This window comes from Podarcis erhardii, assembly GCF_964252035.2.
Source record: "Podarcis erhardii genome assembly, chromosome: 14".
NCBI classification, from domain to species: domain Eukaryota; kingdom Metazoa; phylum Chordata; class Lepidosauria; order Squamata; family Lacertidae; genus Podarcis; species Podarcis erhardii.
The window spans coordinates 39,566,854-39,584,837 of NC_138503.1; the positions used below are offsets into that span (position 1 = coordinate 39,566,854).

The 17,984-nt window shown below is 45.9% G+C and overlaps 1 protein-coding gene across 3 annotated transcripts in view; it reads right to left on the reverse strand.

Annotated features, from left to right (window-relative positions):
• Positions 1-399: 399 nt before the first annotated feature.
• SNX29 (sorting nexin 29) overlaps positions 400-17,984 on the reverse strand; it is a 226,228-nt gene continuing 208,643 nt past the window's right edge. The window contains exons 21-22 of one of the 3 annotated variants that reach the window (XM_081839690.1): positions 1,299-1,335; positions 703-791 (exon numbers count right to left, since the gene is read on the reverse strand). In XM_081839690.1, coding sequence (XP_081695816.1) covers positions 1,317-1,335 — 19 coding nt within the window. In that variant the 3' untranslated portion in view covers positions 703-791; positions 1,299-1,316. Of the gene's footprint in view, positions 792-1,298; positions 1,336-14,347; positions 14,373-17,984 lie in introns of those variants that run through there. The other 2 variants (XM_081839688.1, XM_081839691.1) reach the window with 2 other exon arrangements.

Sequence of the window (17,984 nt, forward strand, 5' to 3'; positions counted from 1 at the left end):
CACTGCCACTAGCAGATTCCTGGTTTCAGTGTGGCCCACCTCCCCTTAAATCATAGATATTTTGCTTGAGGAATCAATGGTGCCACGGGTTCATTTGTCATATGCCAGAGGATCTGACCAGAAACATCAACCAGGTTCCAACACTCCTGTTCCATTTTTGCCCAAGGAACAGTTGCTTGATTGGGGGGCGGGAGGTGGGGGGAGAAATGAGGCAGAAAATAAAATAAATACCCCAATAGTTCCAGCTGCAATTGTACTGCTGGAAAATGGCATCCCGGTGAATCCACAAGCCTTATGACATTCCTTTGAGGATCTGAATGCAGAGCGATCGCATCAAAACTACATAAACTCCAATATATGAAAGTGGCTAGAGTGTGACTCTTGAGAAGCTAAAGAAAATATGAACCAATCCTATATATTTATTTTTAGTCCTGGGCCAAAAGGCCTCCGATTGTTTTGGAAAATGGCAGCCACCTCAACTGTGACCTGTTTAATCAGAATAGGGACCCTTACGGCAGATGGTTCCCCTTCTGGCTATAAATTCAGTGCTGTTGTCTTTTCTTTCTGCCCACAGGCTTGTGTCGTCAACTGCACAGGACAGAACCAAATCAAAAGGCAGCTTAAAGTACATGGTGCTAGTTGGTCCTAATTATCCAAAAAGTCAAAGGTCACCACTCTGAGGCTCCGGGTTCCGTGGGTCTCTTTGATGGCTCCGAGACAGCCTTGGAAACCGGGTCGTCCCGCGTGGCCTGCTGCTTTTGCTTGCAGAATCTCCCGTGGGTTGGAAATCACTAGAAACAGGAAGGGGGGGGGGGACAAGCCACAAACAAGTTCATACTGTGCATTAAACAAACGTGTATTCCCACCCACCCCGGTATGTGGGGAAAGCAGATATCAGAACACAAATGTATGTGCTGATGTGTGTATTATCTATATCTACAATTAGTTTACTGGATCTGTACACTACTCACATAGTGACCTAGGGAATGGATTAATCAAGTACACCATTATGTTCTTGCAAACACAATAATACAAAAAAATGCAAAACTCCATGGCCTAGAATTTGGAGGCCACACTAAACCACCGGAAGTGATAGACAATACAAGAAACTGATGGTGCTCTGATGAACGTTGTGCTAATGATGGACCGATGTATTGATGCACAATGATACACGTTAGTAATACTTGAGGAGCTTCACAGTCTATTCTGACCTGCAATAGACCGACTTTCATGAATGAATTGCTTGAAAGGAACTTATTTGTCTACTACAAACAATTATTGGGAAAAATATTGCTTACCCAGCAGTCACTCACAGGCTACAGACTCCTCCGAAAACTACAGTATAAAAGGAATAAGGTTGTACTTTTCTTTGTTTTCTCAGTGGACTCCACAAGACTATTTTTATGCCTCGTGCGCACGCACAGACACATGCACGGACACCATTTTGAACCCTACCAAACTCCCCAAAGGATATGTGGGGTGTAGTGCAACTTAAAATGCAGCCACACATCACCACCCTTCTCCAGGTGCTGCCACATCCACATTAAATTGGAGGTGACCAACCCTTTTTGGCCTCAGGGCCCAGTTGCCTGGTTACAGCTCCTCTGAAGATGGCATGTCAATGATGGGTTTGGCTCAAAGGTGGGCATGGCACAAAAGCTGGTGGAGCTTCCTCTCTGCCCAGCCCTATAATGGGGAGGAGAACTTTTCAGACAATTAATCCAAAGAATGGAGACAGTGCAACGTTGCCTGGCACTGGTGCCTTGGCTTGAAGGCCAGTGCAATCTGTGAGCCAGCAGTTTGCCACCACTGCGTTAAATTAATGACCTCAGCAATCTATCTAGAATCAATGCAAAAAAACCCACAAAACATTTTAAATGGTGCATTGATCCAACGCCAAGCGGACAGTTAACAGCGTCACAACGATGACTCGAAAAGTGGTGGTAATCAAGAGCAATCAAAGGCTTGCGGGGGGGCAGGAAGCTTTCACCTAATGCCTCAAACTAAGAGACGTTAAAGGGAAGGCATACAAGGTGAAGTGTGTGGCTCTGAAAGCCCTGATCTCTTTGCTGAGAGACCAGGTCTTTAGGAGCTGCTTCATCCTCAATGCAGCAAGCCTAGTTCAGGGTGATACATACTGTTGACTGAGGTTTGCCACAAGACATGATGTGATGCCAGGCGCTGCAAAGTCAGCATCACTGGCAGATGTGCCAAGCACAAATCTTTAGAAGTGGGGTGCCAGAACTCTGGTGCAATTCCATCTAGGGACGTGGGTGGCGATGTGGTCTAAACCACTGAGCCTTTTGGGCTTGCCGGTCGGAAGGTCAGCGGTTCTAATCCCCGCGATGGGGTGAGCTCCTGTTGCTGTCCCAGCTCCTGCCAACCTAGCAGTTTGAAAACATGCCAGTGCAAGTAGATAAATAGGTACCACTGTGGTGGGAAGGTAAACGGCGTTTCCGTGCACTCTGGCTTCTGTCACGGTCTTCCGTTGCACCAGAAGCGGTTTAGTCATGCTGGCCACATGACCTGGAAAGCTGTCTGTGGACAAATGCCAGCTCCCTTGGCCTGAAAGCGAGATGAGCACCGCACCCCATAGTCACCTTTGACTGGACTTAACCATCTAGGGGTCCTTTACCTTTTTTTACTTCTAAACCCATCTACACATCATTGAAAATTTCCATCTCTGCTTCAGAAAGAATACACAATAAAAACCACTCAGGGTTAAAAGAAAGAAAGAGAGAGATCAGAATTAACGTTCTATGGGAAAACCTTAATCATGTCGTATTTTTAACTAGCAACCACTAAAGCACCGAGTGTTTTCCTCCTGAACAACCAGGGAGCACATAAACATCAAAGAAAAATACAGGAAATTCACATCCATCACAATACTTTTAAGTAGAAACCAGTCCCTCTTGTGTAATAGCAAGCTTTACAAATTACCACTTTTATTGCTTTGCTTGACTTTCAATAAAAATCAGGCTGGGGAGGGGGGGATTGCACCCTACCTGGCAGTTGCTTAAGGCAAATGAATCTCTGCTCTCAGACTTCCAGGGCCTGGTGAGTCTCCCACCCATCACCAATTCTGAAATGCAGCAGTGCTACCAGCCTGACTCCGCAGGATCCCAGTAAATAATGTTGGGGCACAAACTATAGCTGCAGCTGCTGCTATAAAAATAATTCTGTGATGGCGGCGGGGGGGGGGGGAGTGTAGGTTGCTCTGCTATGACATACCATCAGAAAGCATAAACTTCACACTGCACAGAACACTTGACAGGATGCCCTCTTTAAGACTCTGCCCCAGCTCTCAGTGGACCAAGGAACACTTTACCGCTAATTGCATGATTTGCAAGGATTTTCTCCCCACGAACAGCCAGTGCCAGGGTAGTGGTGATTGAAGGAGCAACTCTGAATTGTGACCTTGGGGGAGGTTTTGGGGGGTGTTAACCCTTTGCCCCGTGCTATGGTTCTGAGGTAGGCCATCAACAGCCCTGCACCTGCTATTTGCATGGTGCAAATTCCAGCTGAATTAAAAAATAAAACCGAATCTTGCGCTCAACGCAAAACAATGTAATGTGTAGTCTGGCGCTTTCCTACAGCTGATTTCAATTTGTGCTTTGATAGCCCCCATTCCGTCATCCCATACATTTCATGGATGAAAACAGGGACATCCTTGGAATACTCTTGGAATTTGCTTATGCTGAGTGAAGACCACTGCATGATCCCAAGGGCCAGCCCATCCCGTGAGGCAAGGCGAAGTGACCACCTTAGGCAGCAGGATCCACTGTGTGGAGGGGGGCAGATCTGTCCTCCAAAGAACAGCACCAGTAGTGGATGCAGCACACTTTTTGAGGCCAGTTCTGCTGCTTCCTCAGCACCCTGCCTCAGTGCTGCCTGCAAAGCAGCCTTTTGGTGAACTGGAGAAACTATTGGTCTCCCAGCAGCAGCTGCTTTCCTTACCCCTATGGAAGAAATGGCAGGGGCCGCCCTCCTGGGTTTCCTGGGCTCTGCATCTGCCTTCAATTCCCATTTCAAGCATCGGGTAAAGTTGATTTGATTGCCCCTTCTTCCCAGTGGTGCCAAAATATCATGGTCTCGCCCTGATGAGCCCTGCAGGATCAGGCTTGGGTTGGCAGGCTCTGATGCAGGAGTAGGAAGGAAAAGGGTGATGGTGGGAATCTGGGTTGGAGGGGGGGGGGCATCTTCCTTTTCCACACTGATTTCTGGCATTTGGGAAGGGGGAGCAGAGATACCCGCTCTCCCCTCTGACCTTCTTGTAGACCAAAGAGCCTCAGCAGAGGCTGGGCAGGGCTTTAATCAGCCTGGGGCAAGGAGGCTGAGCAGGAGAATGCAGCAACTAAGCCAGGGACCTTCTTTTCTAGAACGAGGTGCGGCTCTTGCAGATGGGACCCGTTCCGACGGAGCTTCTGCTTACAGTACAGTGGTACCTCAGGTTAAGAACTTAATTCGTTCTGGAGATCCGTTCTTAACCTGAAACTGTTCTTAACCTGAGGTACCACTTTAGCTAATGGGGCCTCCCGCTGCCGCCGCCGCACAATTTCTGTTCTCATCCTGAAGCAAAGTTCTTAACCCGAGGTACTATTTTTGGGTTAGTAGAGTCTGTAACCTGAAGCGTCTGTAACCTGAAGCGTCTGTAACCCGAGGTACCACTGTATTAATATTCCCACAAAGTGAGAGCATTTCACAAATGCCACCTTAAAAGCTCAGCAGGAGGGGCATGGAAACTTGTTGAGACATTCTCATCACTTCTGCCAGTTCTGAACTTCTTACCCTGCTCCACAACTCCTGTCTCATGCCTCCTGAGCACTGTGTCTGCTGCCCCGTCTGTACTATTACTTCTCTGAATAAAAACAAAACAAATTCCTTCCAGTAGCACCTTAAAGACCAACTAAGTCAGTTCTAGGTATGAGCTTTCGTGTGCATGCACACTTCTTCAGAAGAAGTGTGCATGCACACGAAAGCTCATACCAAGAACTGACTTAGTTGGTCTTTAAGGTGCTACTGGAAGGAATTTGTTTTGTTTTGACTATGGCAGACCAACACGGCTACCTATCTGTTCTCTGAATAAAGACCTCCTTCTTTCTTACAAGTTAGAGCTGGGTAGGAATTAGGCCCCTCCTCACCTCTTATGCCTGGCTGATGGCTCTGCTCTGACTGCAATATTAATTTACTCTGCAATGCTTTGACTTCACCTGAACCGTAGTTTAGATCAGCCTTTTCCCAACATGGTGCTCTCTAGATTTTTGGACTACATCTCCCCACAATCCTGACCATTGTTCCTGCTAGCTGGGGCTGATGGGAGTTGTAGTCCATAGCATCTGGAGAGTCCAGGATGGGGGAAGGCTGGTTCAGGTGATCAGGAATGGACCACACAAAGTCTAGGGCTTGTGTATTCCCCATGAATGAGGAGTGTGAGAAAAGAACAGATCACAGTTCCATGTTACATTGCGAACCTAGAGAAGTATAGCTTGTTCTAACCTACGCTAACCAGAATCTGAAACCATGGTTTCTTTTAGTTAACTTTTGTTAGAACAAACCATGCTTCCCTGAGTTTCTTGCAATGCAGAACGGTGGCCTGTTCTTAAAGTTGAAGCTTCACTCTCATGTGCAAAGGGGAAGCCTGAGAGGTGCACCACACTTCATTCCCTGTCACCTGAACCCATGGTCCATCTTTGAAGTGACTCCAAATGAAAAAGGGGAGGTCAGTTCTGCAGCCGCTGAATGAGACTGCAAAGGTAGGGCTTGTGTTAAAACTCTGCATTCGTATTAATTATGCAGTTGCGGGCCTACTTTTCAGTTGTGGCCAGGTATACCCTCTGTCAGGTATAATGGAAAGGCAGAGGCCAGGAACCCTGATGTAAAACTAATTATCTCTCTCTCCCCCCCTTCTTTGCTTTTTCTTTTTAAAAGAGCAAGAACTCAACCTTCACATGTGCCCTCATCTCTCCCTTTAGCTTTTATCCCTGAGCATTTCATCAGTATAGTAGCTCCTCCTGCTGGTACATTCATAAAACAACCTCAACAGTGGCCTAGGGAGAAGCCACTTGCCCGTTCTTTGGAATAAAACCAGTCTTTAAAAATCTGTCCTCCTGCCCCTTGAAGATAGAAAGGTAGGAAAAGCAACACGGAATTTCTAAAGGGGAAAACCAGCGTCCCAATAAGAGCCAGACACAAGCTTTGTGAAACCGGATTACTAGCAGAGGTGTGCTGATGTTCAGAGTGGGTTCCTACTTCCTTTGTCAACATGAAACCAACATTGCTTTCTGTAAGGAGTCTTCACTGCAGACCAATACACTGGCAGAACAACCCCGTGGACACTCAACTCAGAAGAGCATCCCAGTTTGTTCAGTTGAGCTTACCCACAGTTACACGTGCACAGTTCCAAGCTTTAGGTTGCGATCCTAAACTAACTCGCCAGGAAGAAAATGAAAGCACATCTTGCACAATAGACCCTTCAGACAACAGGGTCCTTTAAGGGGGGGCAGCTTTCCTCTTCCAGACGCTTTCTAGGGTGCAGCTCCCCATAATGGACAACTGCATATTCCTGCATTGCAGGGGGTTGGACAAGATGATCCTCAGGGTCCCTTCCGACTCTCTGATTCTACAAATTCCTTGAATGGTAGCCATCCCAACGCATGCCTTCACAACAGTCTCTGCTCATGCCGACAGCAACAGCTCTTGATAAGGAGACATCCAAAGTTTTGGAAAACCAAAGTAGGATTCTGCCTCGGACCGAAGCAAGCAAGGTCTTGCTCAAAGTGGGTTCGAAGAAGTTTTTATTTTCTATGCAAAATATCACATCTGTGATTCGGCATCCTGTTAGACATGAGCGTTATCGATTTAAGCTTAACTTCTAGGAACAAGCTGGCTGTCCTGTGATTGCTGTCTTGCAGAGATCTGCATTGCTCCCATCACTGCTCAAAGGAGACCAAATGTGGTGATGTGGGGAGAAGACATTCAGAGCAGGAGATTCAACAGATTTATTCTATCAGTGAGCCTGTCCTGGCATGAATGGACTTATTTTCCAATATTTTGGTGCTAACTGAGCTGCTTCCTGTTTTGTGGTTTCACCACTTTGGGTGGGAAGGAAAATTGGGATGCATGCCAGGAATGAAATGGAAATGAAGAAATGAGGTCATGCATGTGAAGATAGTCAAAATGACCCCATTTATCCAAGACTCTTTTTCTACATTGTTTTTCGCCTGATAGTTCAGTCCAGCTCTGTCCTTCATACCCCCTCTCTCTCATTATATAATACAGTCTCCACAGAAGAAAAAGAAGAAGAGGAGGAGGAAGAGGAGGAGGAGGAGGAGGAGGAGTTTGGACTTGATATCCCGCCTTTCACTCCCCTTAAGGAGTCTCAAAGCGGCTCACAATCTCCTTTGCCTTCCTCCCCCACAACAAACACTGTGAGGTGAGTGGGGCTGAGAGACTTCAGAGAAGTGTGACTGGCCCAAGGTCACCCGGCAGCTGCATGTGGAGGAGCGGGGAATCAAACCCGGTTCACCAGATTATGAGTCCACTTCTCTTAACCACTACACCACACTGGCTCAGAGAAAAGAACATAATGTTAAGTTTATGGCATCATTTTACATGGTCTTAAAACATTGGCAGTCCATATAGGTTCTCCACAGACATGTTTGTGAGACTGGTGGGAGAGCTTTACTTCCTTTTTCTCCTGCGTATGAAAAGAATAACCAGGGCTTATAAAGGAAAATATCTTTGATGAAACCTGGTCTCCCTTCATACTCACTTAAAAGAAAACATTGGTGATTGGCATTCAGTGCTAGTCCTATACAGAGGAGACCCATTGAAGTTAATGGACATTACTATTGAACTCCTCATCAAGGTTCATCTGGCCCCCTCATTATACAGCTCCTGAAGAATGCTGAGGACACACATTTTTACCCTGGCTTTTGACACCTGAGGTGTATGCTTTTAGGACTCACCTTATTTTTACGATTGTTAAGTTGTCTTAAATTGTTTTAAATCAGAGGAATATTTTGTCCGATATGGGGCTCAAACCCACAACCTGGAGATTTTTTTTTTTTAATAAAATATTTATTAGGGTTTTTTATAAAAGAAATACAAAGATAATAAACAGCATTGCTTTGTTTTAACAAAATTTCATAACTTCTTTGGACTTCCTCACGTCTCCCGCTCCCACTTACATCGTTAATAAATTTTTTCAAGCAAATTATCATCTTATTTGCAAATTTATAACCGCTCAATTCAATATAGTGTAACAATTCTCCAACAAATTTTTGTTTCTCTTAATCTCATTTATCGTCAATTTCCGATCCAATTTAGTGATGGCCAATTATTTATAACCAAGCATCCTTATTAACATTCCTCTAAATCACAATATTTTTGTAGATAAATCTTAAATTTCTTCTTCTTTTTTAAGAAGAAAAAAACACAACCTGGAGATTAAGGGTCTCATACTTTACTAACTGAGCTATTCTAGCTCATCCACTCTAAAGAACATGTTGTGCTTTAATACTGTAACCCACACTGGGACCTAAGGGCAAAGGGTGGATAATAAAATGCCAATAGCAACAAAGGTTCGTTAATTTCAATGGATCTCCTCTGAGCAGGACTCAAGTTGAGCACAACCTGCTGAAATTGAGAAAATGCGCACAATGCGCTCAACAGAAATTAGATTTATTGCCAACCAGAATTGTTACCCCCCCCCATTTTCTCTTTCTCCCCCCAGCCCCCCTCCCCAATGGGAACAGTTACAAGCAGCTGAATAGCATTTCGCACTGTTAGTGGCCAGATCTGCTTCCATGGAAACAAATGTTATATGGGCAAAAAAAAAAAAAGTAAAAAGCTTTAAAATGAATATGTTCTTCTTTTGTGTTTGGTTTTTTTTTTAAAGAAACCCTGTGTTTTATCTATCAAATCACACTACTTCCATATGGTCTAGGAAGCAGGAGGGGGGAACCTGTCAACATCCAACCCTGAGCCCTCCCACTCCCCCCCCCTCCCAAAAAAAATGCAAGAGAAGGAAAAGGAGGAGGAGGAGGAGGAGGAGGAGGAGGAGGAGGAGGAAACCTCAGTGTATTTCCCTTCTGGACTTTTCTATCTTGGACAGATGCAAGGCTTTCATGGAGGATAATAATGGCTACTAGCCACAAGGGAAATGTTCTGCCTCCGCTGTCAGGGGCAGCGGCTGGGAATCGTAAGTGGGTTTTCTTGATTTCTTTCATGAAATCTACAGACTGCTGATTGCAAGAAAGAAAAATAACCCGAAATCAGTTTACAAAGAGAATAAAACAATAAAATTAGCAATAAAACAGTGAAAAACAGCTATTCAAACCATTCAGAGAGTAATTTTTAACCTCTCCCTTTCCCAGCAGGTGAGTCACTGCTGCTTACTGGGAGGAGGAGAGGTGAGCTAGCGGGAAGATCAGTGCAGTGCAAACACACCCAAAAAGCCAATCCACTGCTCCTTGCTGGTGCATCTGCACCTTGCCGCCCTCCCTACTGTCTTGCTCCTGCTGGTGAGGCTGCAGAATACTGAGGTGGCATGTTTTTACCCAGAAATACCCAAGACTTCCTGTACACAAAGCATGTGCTATACCATTAAGCTACAGCCTGCCCCCCTGCATATGTTCTGCCCCTGTCGGAATGTTAAAGGTAAAGGTAAAGGGACCCCTGACCATTAGGTCCAGTCGTGGCCGACTCTGGGGTTGCAGCGCTCATCTCGCTTTATTGGCCGAGAGAGCCAGCGTACAGCTTCCGGGTCATGTGGCCAGCAAGACTAAGCCGCTTCTGGCGAACCAGAGCAGCACATGGAAACACCATTTACCTTTCCGCTGGAGCGGTACCTATTTATCTACTTGCACTTTGACGTGCTTTCGAACTGCTAGGTTGGCAGGAGCAGGGATTAAGCAACGGGAGCTCACCCCATCGCAGGGATTCAAAACCGCCAACCTTCTGATCGGCAAGTCCTAGGCTCTGTGGTTTAACCCACAGCGCAGAATGTTACTGAACTACAACTCCCATCAGTCCCAGCAAGCATGGTCAATGGCTCAGGATGATGAGATTTGTAGTTCAGCAACTTCTGGAGGGCCAAAGGTTCCCTGCACCTGGTGTTAGGGAGCATCCAAACATTAATGCTTAAGCAAACCTGAGACATTATTCTCCTGAATAATCTTCTGTGCAATTTATTAGGGCGATATCCTAATTGTTGCCTTTCCTGGCTTTCTTCGTTTTACAACGGAGCTGTTAATTTGTTTATTGGATTTGCTTTTATGGATTCTTCAATTGTTTGTACATTTGCATTATCGTTTTATTTCATTGTTCCCCACTCCGATATCGAAATATTCAATGAAGAGCGAGTTATAAAATAAAATAAATAAAACCAATTGTAGGTTTTAACAACCTCAAAACGGATGCACAATTGGCTCCCCTTCATCACATACACAGCCCAAAAAGACAGCGACAAGAATCCACCAACAGCATATGGATCAATATGGCTAACCTGATTCAAAAACACCACCCACCCCACTCACACACGAAAACAAAGTTCATCACAGCCAATCACAAACAAGCAACCGCACCCTAGGCCAACCACAATTTTTCTCACCTCACCACCAAAGGAACATGAGTGAATAGCAAAGAGAACCTGCAAAAACGACGCCGACACAAAAACCCACACCTACATTATGCAAAATAGAAATATCACCTCCTGAACCGACCCCCATCCACCATGGCCCCCTCCACCTCTTCCCCCTTTTTCCTTCCTAATGGCTCAACAAATGAAACTGAGCTATGGAAAATGTAACTTGAAAAAAGAGACATTGTGCATACCTTTGTAAACCAAGAAAACTTTAATCATTTTTTTATTTAAAAAATGGAGGCACAAATAGAAAATACACGGGATGTGTGTTCATGTTAAAGGATTCATCTAACATGAGAAGAGTCCTGCTGGGTCAGGAAGCGGCTATGTTCAGTGTCCACTGTCAGAGGCAGTATGACTTCTGAATGCCAGTTGTTGGGAATCCCAAGTGGGGTGAGTGCTGCTGCTTGCTGGTTACTCCTGGGGACTTGGTTGGCCATGGTGAGAGTAGAATGCTGGACTAGGTGGGCCTTTGGCCTGATCCCCTGTCTGTGGGCAGGTAGGGTCTCTTTGGCTGAGACCCTACCTGTCCGCAGACTGTCTTGCCAGAGTGGTGCATGCTCTAGTTATCTCCCGCTTGGACTACAGCAATGCGCTCTACGTGGGGCTACCTTTGAAGGTGACCTGGAAACTACAACTAATCCAGAATGCGGCAGCTAGACTGGTGACTGGGGGTGGCCGCCGAGACCACATAACACTGGTCTTGAAAGACCTACATTGGCTCCCAGTACGTTTCAAAGCACAATTCAAAGTGTTGGTGCTGACCTTTCAAGCCCTAAATGGCCTTGGCCCAGTATACCTGAAGGAGCACCTCCACCCCCATCGTTCTACCCGGACACTGAGGTCCAGCGCCGAGGGCCTTCTGGCAGTTCCCTCATTGCGAGAAGCAAAGCTACAGGGAACCAGACAGAGGGCCTTCTCGGTAGTGGTGCCCACCCTGTGGAACGCCCTCCCATCAAATGTCAAAGAGAACAACAACTACCTGACATTCAGAAGACATCTTATGGCAGCCCTGTTCAGGGAAGTTTTTAATGTGTGACTTCTTAGTGTATTTTTGGTCTTTGTGGAAGCTGCCCAGAGTGGCTGGGGAAACCCAGCCAGATGGGAGGGGTACAAATAAATAATAATAATAATAATAATAATAATAATAATTATTATTATTATTATTATTATTATTATTATTATTATTATTATTATGCAGCAGGGCTCTTCTTAGATTCAGGGACTTCTTGATTTGTACCTTCCCTCTTAAACAGCTGCACACAAGCTTTTTTATAGACCTCAAGTGGGATGGAAGGCAGCAAACAGGTTTAACAGGGCAATAATCCAAAGCTCCTCTTCTCCAGCACTAGTTAGCAGTTGTCACCAGTTCAGAGAGCAAGGAAGGCAGCAAAGACCTCCTGCCACGTCAATAAATTCCTTCCTCCCACCAGGCCATTGTTTTGGCTCATAAGCGCCCTTGATTATTATGGGGCCCAGCCTTTGTTTTGACTGCCAATTCTGCTCCTTCCTCTTTTATCACGGTGCCAAGTTCTGCCTGAGGTGCATCTACAAGGTAACTGCTTTAAGAAGATGGCTTCCCCCCATCTCACTCCCCATTCCATCCTGGACCCATGCTGTGCTTTCAGGGCCCTGGGCTCGCTCTTCAAGCTGTGATGTTCAGCACAGGAGTGCTTCTCCAAGGAAGACTTCAGTAGGCAAAGTAAATCAAAGGCCAAAGATTTCAAGGAAGACAGAAATCTGCCTTCTATCAGGTCAGACTTTTGTCCATCCAGCCCAGTATTGGGTTGTAGTCAGCTAAATTAAATTCATGGGCCTGATTTAGCCATGTCTATTATTTCAGTGGTTCTCCTATGAGCTGAACTAGTACTGGATACAAACCACAGTTTCTCATCCCTGCCAGTGGCTTCCTCGAGTTTCAGGGAGACAGTGGAGCAAGAGAGGAGAAGCCAGCAGCAGCAGCAGGAGGAGGTGTGGAAGCCCTTGCCTCTACACCAGGCATAGGCAAACTCTGGCCCTCCAGATGTTTGGGACTACAATTCCCATCATCCCTAGCTAACAGGACCAGTGGTCAGGGATGATGGGAACTGTAGTCCCAAACATCTGGAGGGCCTGCTCTACACCAGCCTGATGTATCTCTCCCATCTCCTGCACCTGTTCTTCACTACGGTATTTTTCGCCCTATAGGACGCATTTTTCCCCTCCAAAAATGAAGGGGAAATGTGTGTGCGTCCTATAGGGCGAATGCAGGCTTTCGCTGAAGCCTGGAGAGTGAGAGAGGTCGGTGCGCACCGACCCCTCTCGCTCTCCAGGCTTCAGGAAGCTCTGCGCAACCCGAAGTCGTGCCGGGCTCCCAAGAGCTGCCTGCGCTCCCGGGCTTCGCGCAGCTCTCCGCAAGCCTGGGGAGACCAGCGCGGCTCCCTAGGCTTGCAGATAGCAGGCTGTTCTGGGGGCTGGGGTCGGGGGAAGCTCGGGCTTCCCCCGCGCCAGCCCCGTGCCTGGGGGGGAATAATTTTTTTTCTTTATGGAAAACTCAAGATCTACCCACACTGGAAGAGTGGCAGATGCAGCTGATGGACTACATGCAATTAGCCGAGATGATTGGCAGAATCCGAGACCTGGGAGAAGAGAGGATTGAGGAAGACTGGAAGAAATTTAAGATGTATTTACAAAAACATAATTTGGTTGAATGTTAAGAAGGATGCTAGATTATAAAAAATTGGCCACCACTAAATTAGATTTTGAATTTGATGATAAGTGAGATTAAAGAAAACATAAATTTTATGGAGAATTGTTAGATTATACTTGATTGAGTGGATATAAGATCGTAAACAAGTTGATAATTTGCTTGGAAAAATCTTTTAACGATGTAAATGGGAGCGGGAGACGTGAGGGAGTCCAAAGAAGTGATGAAACTACGTTGTGATAGAAGTAAGATTGTTTATTATTGGTGCATTTGTATTTAAAAACTCTAATAAATATTTATATTTAAAAAAAAAATTTTTTTTTCTTTATTCCCCCCCCCCAAAAAAACCTAGGTGCGTCCTATGGTGCGGTGCGCCCAATGGGGTGAAAAATACGGTAGTTCTGCAGCCTCCCCTGACTCTGAATCTCACCTCCTGGCTATTACAGGCTCCTGCGAGTCACTGATACCTTCTTCCAAGTCCATCTCCAACCCCGCTTCTCCTGGTGCCCATTCCTCAGTATCTAGCCACCACTGCTCCCTGACACTGGCTAAGGTTCTGGAAGGTTCCTAAGCTACCCTCTTGTGAAGTCACAGACACCGTATGTCATCGAGCTGCTTTTACAGAAACTATCTGGAGACCCCTTCCCCTCTGTGTTTGCACGGCGCCTGCATACAAAGACAGACGGAGCGTGCCCGCCTTAATTACCTATTTAACTTTTAAACAGTCCATAGCCAATCTGTCTGGTATTAAGGGAAAACAGAAGGAACACGATGAGGCAGAGAGAGACACAAAGCCGTTAAAAATGTTTTTAGAAGCTTCTCTCCAGAAAGAATTACTACTCTTAAAAAAAAAAAGAATATAAAAAGATACCATCAAGCACAGAATAGGAAACACTGCAGACGCAATGCTTCACAACAGATGAGAAAGCGAAGCGGCTACCTATGGTGCTCCAGGGGCAGGCGGGGAAAGGAAGATGTTTGACGTCTTTACTGAAGCTATGTATCTTGCTTCACAGAGTATCCTACTCGCTCTATGGGGTTCTATAGAATTCAAATTGCATACTATTTTTAAAAAAGAAATCAAAGAAGCCATAAAATTAAAATTAAACATCCTACAGCATCTAGGGCAGCACATCACCATTGCTGCAGTGGGCAGAAATACCATTCAGTGGTCTGGCAAGACCCTCAGCAATTTTCAAGTGGGCTAAGGGGAGGGGTTGGAGGAGGGTGGCACTGTGGGTTAAACCACAGAGCCTAGGACTTGCCGATCCCCGCGATGGGGTGAGCTCCCATTGCTCGGTCCCTGCTCCTGCCAACCTAGCAGTTCGAAATCACCTCAAAGTGCAAGTAGATAAATAGGTCCCTGCTCCTGCCAACCTAGCAGTTCGAAAGCACCTCAAAGTGCAAGTAGATAAATAGGTCCCTGCTCCTGCCAACCTAGCAGTTCGAAAGCACCTCAAAGTGCAAGTAGATAAATAGGTACCTCTCCGGCGGGAAGGTAAACAGTGTTTCCATGCGCTGCTCTAATTTGCCAGAAGCGGCTTAGTCATGCTGGCCACATGACCTGGAAGCTGTACGCTGGCTCCCTCGGCCAATAAAGCGAGATGAGCGCTGCAACCCCAGAGTCAGTCACGACTGGACCTAATGGTCAGGGGTCCCTTTACCTTTAAGGGGAGGGGTGGAGTTTGGGAACCACTAGCCTATTCTGATTGGCTTTGGGCAGTCCTAGAGGAAAAATGGAGCTCTTAGAGACTGAATCAACAACATATGGAGAGGGCCAGTTGGGGTGGGCTGAAGTAGACAGGTTGACGGTCTCCAGCAGAAGTCTTCTCCATGCCTAAATCTTGAGAACATCTCCCTCAGTCCTGCCAACTACTAAGATGCAAGGGATGGAACTTTCAGCCCCAGGAAAGAAGCACTTGTTTAACTGAGAAAGTTACATTGCAAATTTAAGCATATGTCAGTATAAATATCCATCACTAAAGATGCTTTCTCACACACAGTTAAAATTGCTCATCTTCTAAAACAACCATAGGGAAAAGGCAGGGCGAATTGTTCCACTTTATCACTCCCACACTTCTCAGAATACATTGTTTGTTTGTTTGTTTGTTTGTTTGTTTGTTTGTTTGTTTGTTTGTTTATCAATTTTTGTTTTGCCCTTCCTCCCAAAAGAGCACAGGGCAGCAAGCAAGAGGTGATAAAACAATAAAAACACATTAAAAAACAATTCCAGTGCAGATGCAGACTGGGAAATATCTCTACCTAAAATACTTGTTGAAAGAGGAAGGTCGTCAGAAAACACAACAGAGATGGTGCCTGTTTCAAAGTCAAGGGGAGGGAATTCCAAATGCTAAGTTCCACAGTGCTACAGACCGAATTTCTAGATTGTGTGGAACGGACCTCCTGATAAGATGGCATCTGCAGGATATAAGCAGTGCGATGATCTTTCAGGTATCCTGATCCCAAGCTGCTGAAGACTTTATACACCAAAACCAGCACCTTGAACTAACCGGCAGCCACAAAGCACTCACCTTGTGTTGGCATCCACAATTATTAGGCAGCTCAGCCTGTAGATCAGGGATCTGGAACCTCTGGTTCTTCAGATGTTATTGGACTCCAACTCCCACCAGGCCCAGCCTGCATGACACAATAGTCAAAGATGAAGGGAGCTGTAGTTCAACAACATCTGGAACTACATTCCTCATTTCCTCTGAAGATCTTCCAGATGGGAGGGCTCAGGACTCATGCTTGAAACAAGAGTTCTTTTTCTAGTTGCCTGATCTGTTACAGCTCTTGCAAATTTGTTGGTGGGTATGCCAACGACAAGGGACGTGGGTGGCGCTGTGGGTTAAACCACAGAGCCTAGGACTTGCCGATCAGAAGGTCGACGGTTCGAATCCCCATGATGGGGTGAGCTCCCGTTGCTTGGTCCCTGCTCCTGCCCACCTAGCAGTTTGAAAGCACATCAAAGTGCAAGTAGATAAATAGTTACCGCTCCGGCGGGAAGGTAAACGGAATTTTCGTGCGCTGCTCTGGTTCGCCAGAAGCGGCTTAGTCATGCTGGCCGCATGACACGGAAGATGTACACCGGCTCCCTTGACCAATAAAGAGAGATGAGCGCCGCAACCCCAGAGTCGGTCACGACTGGACCTAACGGTCAGGGGTCCCTTTACCTTTACCTATGCCAACCACAATAGAGTTCTGTTTTGGGCAGTGGGGAAAGCTTCACTTAGAGAGGCTGGCACTCTCCAAAACAACAGACTGAATGTTTGCCATAGTAAGTTGTTTCCAATGTTAGTCCTACACAGAGTAGACCCACTAAAGTTAATAAGCATGACAACATAACTCTGAGCAGGACTTAGTTGGAAACATCTCAGTATTTCTGAAGACACTGCATGTGATGCTCATCCTTAACAAGGGCTTTCTCCACCAGCAGCCCAGAATTGACCCTGTGCAAGATCTGATGTATACAGAAACATGTACTGTTAGGATATAATACCAGAAAACAAGCTGGGGCAAATGTTCTCCTCCTATTAATCTCCCCACAAAGGAAGCACTTCTGTCGCTACATAAATCAAAGCATGACTCCATGTAAGACAAGTCATTAAATCCAAGAGACAGTGACCTAGCCAACCACCTTCCATCACCACTTCAGGCACTGAAATAACCTTCCCAGCCTTTGCAAACTTGATGTTTTGGTCTATAACTCTTATCAGTTCTAGCCAGCATGGCTCTGCTTGCCTGGGGCCGATGGGAGCTTCAGTATGAAACATATAGAGGTGCCAAGCTGACCTACAAGAAGAAGGTGAGAGCATCTTTTCAGGTACAGAACATTTTCTTTCCTGATGCTATCTAATATGCTTGAACATCTGCGTCTGGTGTCATTTGGAAGCTCTCAAACTCTATTTTGAACGTTGGCTGGTCCTGACAACAATATTTTCATGCATCCTGTGATTATTATTATTTTTGCCACAGAGTGTCTGTTCTGTTTTGCACACTGGAAAACAACGGGCACAAAGAGGTTAACATTACAAACACGCATCACGCCGGCCCCATCTGACATTACGGTGCAGACCTTTCAATTGTCTCTTGTGAAAGCAGCCTCAGGGCTCATTACACATTATAGTTCTGCCTAGAAAATTATTATATCCCACTGACTTCCCCCGCTGTTTGATATTGCAGAGCAGATGCTCTATCTATCAAAGTTTCCCCTAAGAAAAGTTCATGCCCTTCGCCAAGCAAGGTTGTGGTAGGAACCAGCCAGTGTTATTCCCTGCAGAGTTATACAGGAACCTGCTGTGAACTGGACCCAAATGCTCTCTGATCACCGGCTTAATTCTTAGCAAATGGTTCTGCACATCAAAGGAAGCTCCGACTTCTCCACAATGCAGGGCAAGCACTGAAATTGGTCAACTACAAGGTCTCCTATTTTAGGCTGAAGCACTAGCAAAGCATGGCAAGAGTACAAGATAACCAGTGTGTCATTAGGACCATGGACAGTTCACTGAGGGTCTGGATGCAAGCTAAATTAAGAAGAAGATAATTCAAGACTGTGGCTTCAGGACAGGCTAGGGCCAACTGGAAGCTTAAGTAGATATGTGACAAGATGGATATGCCCTGAGAGCAAAATTGCTTGGGTTCAAAATTGCTCGG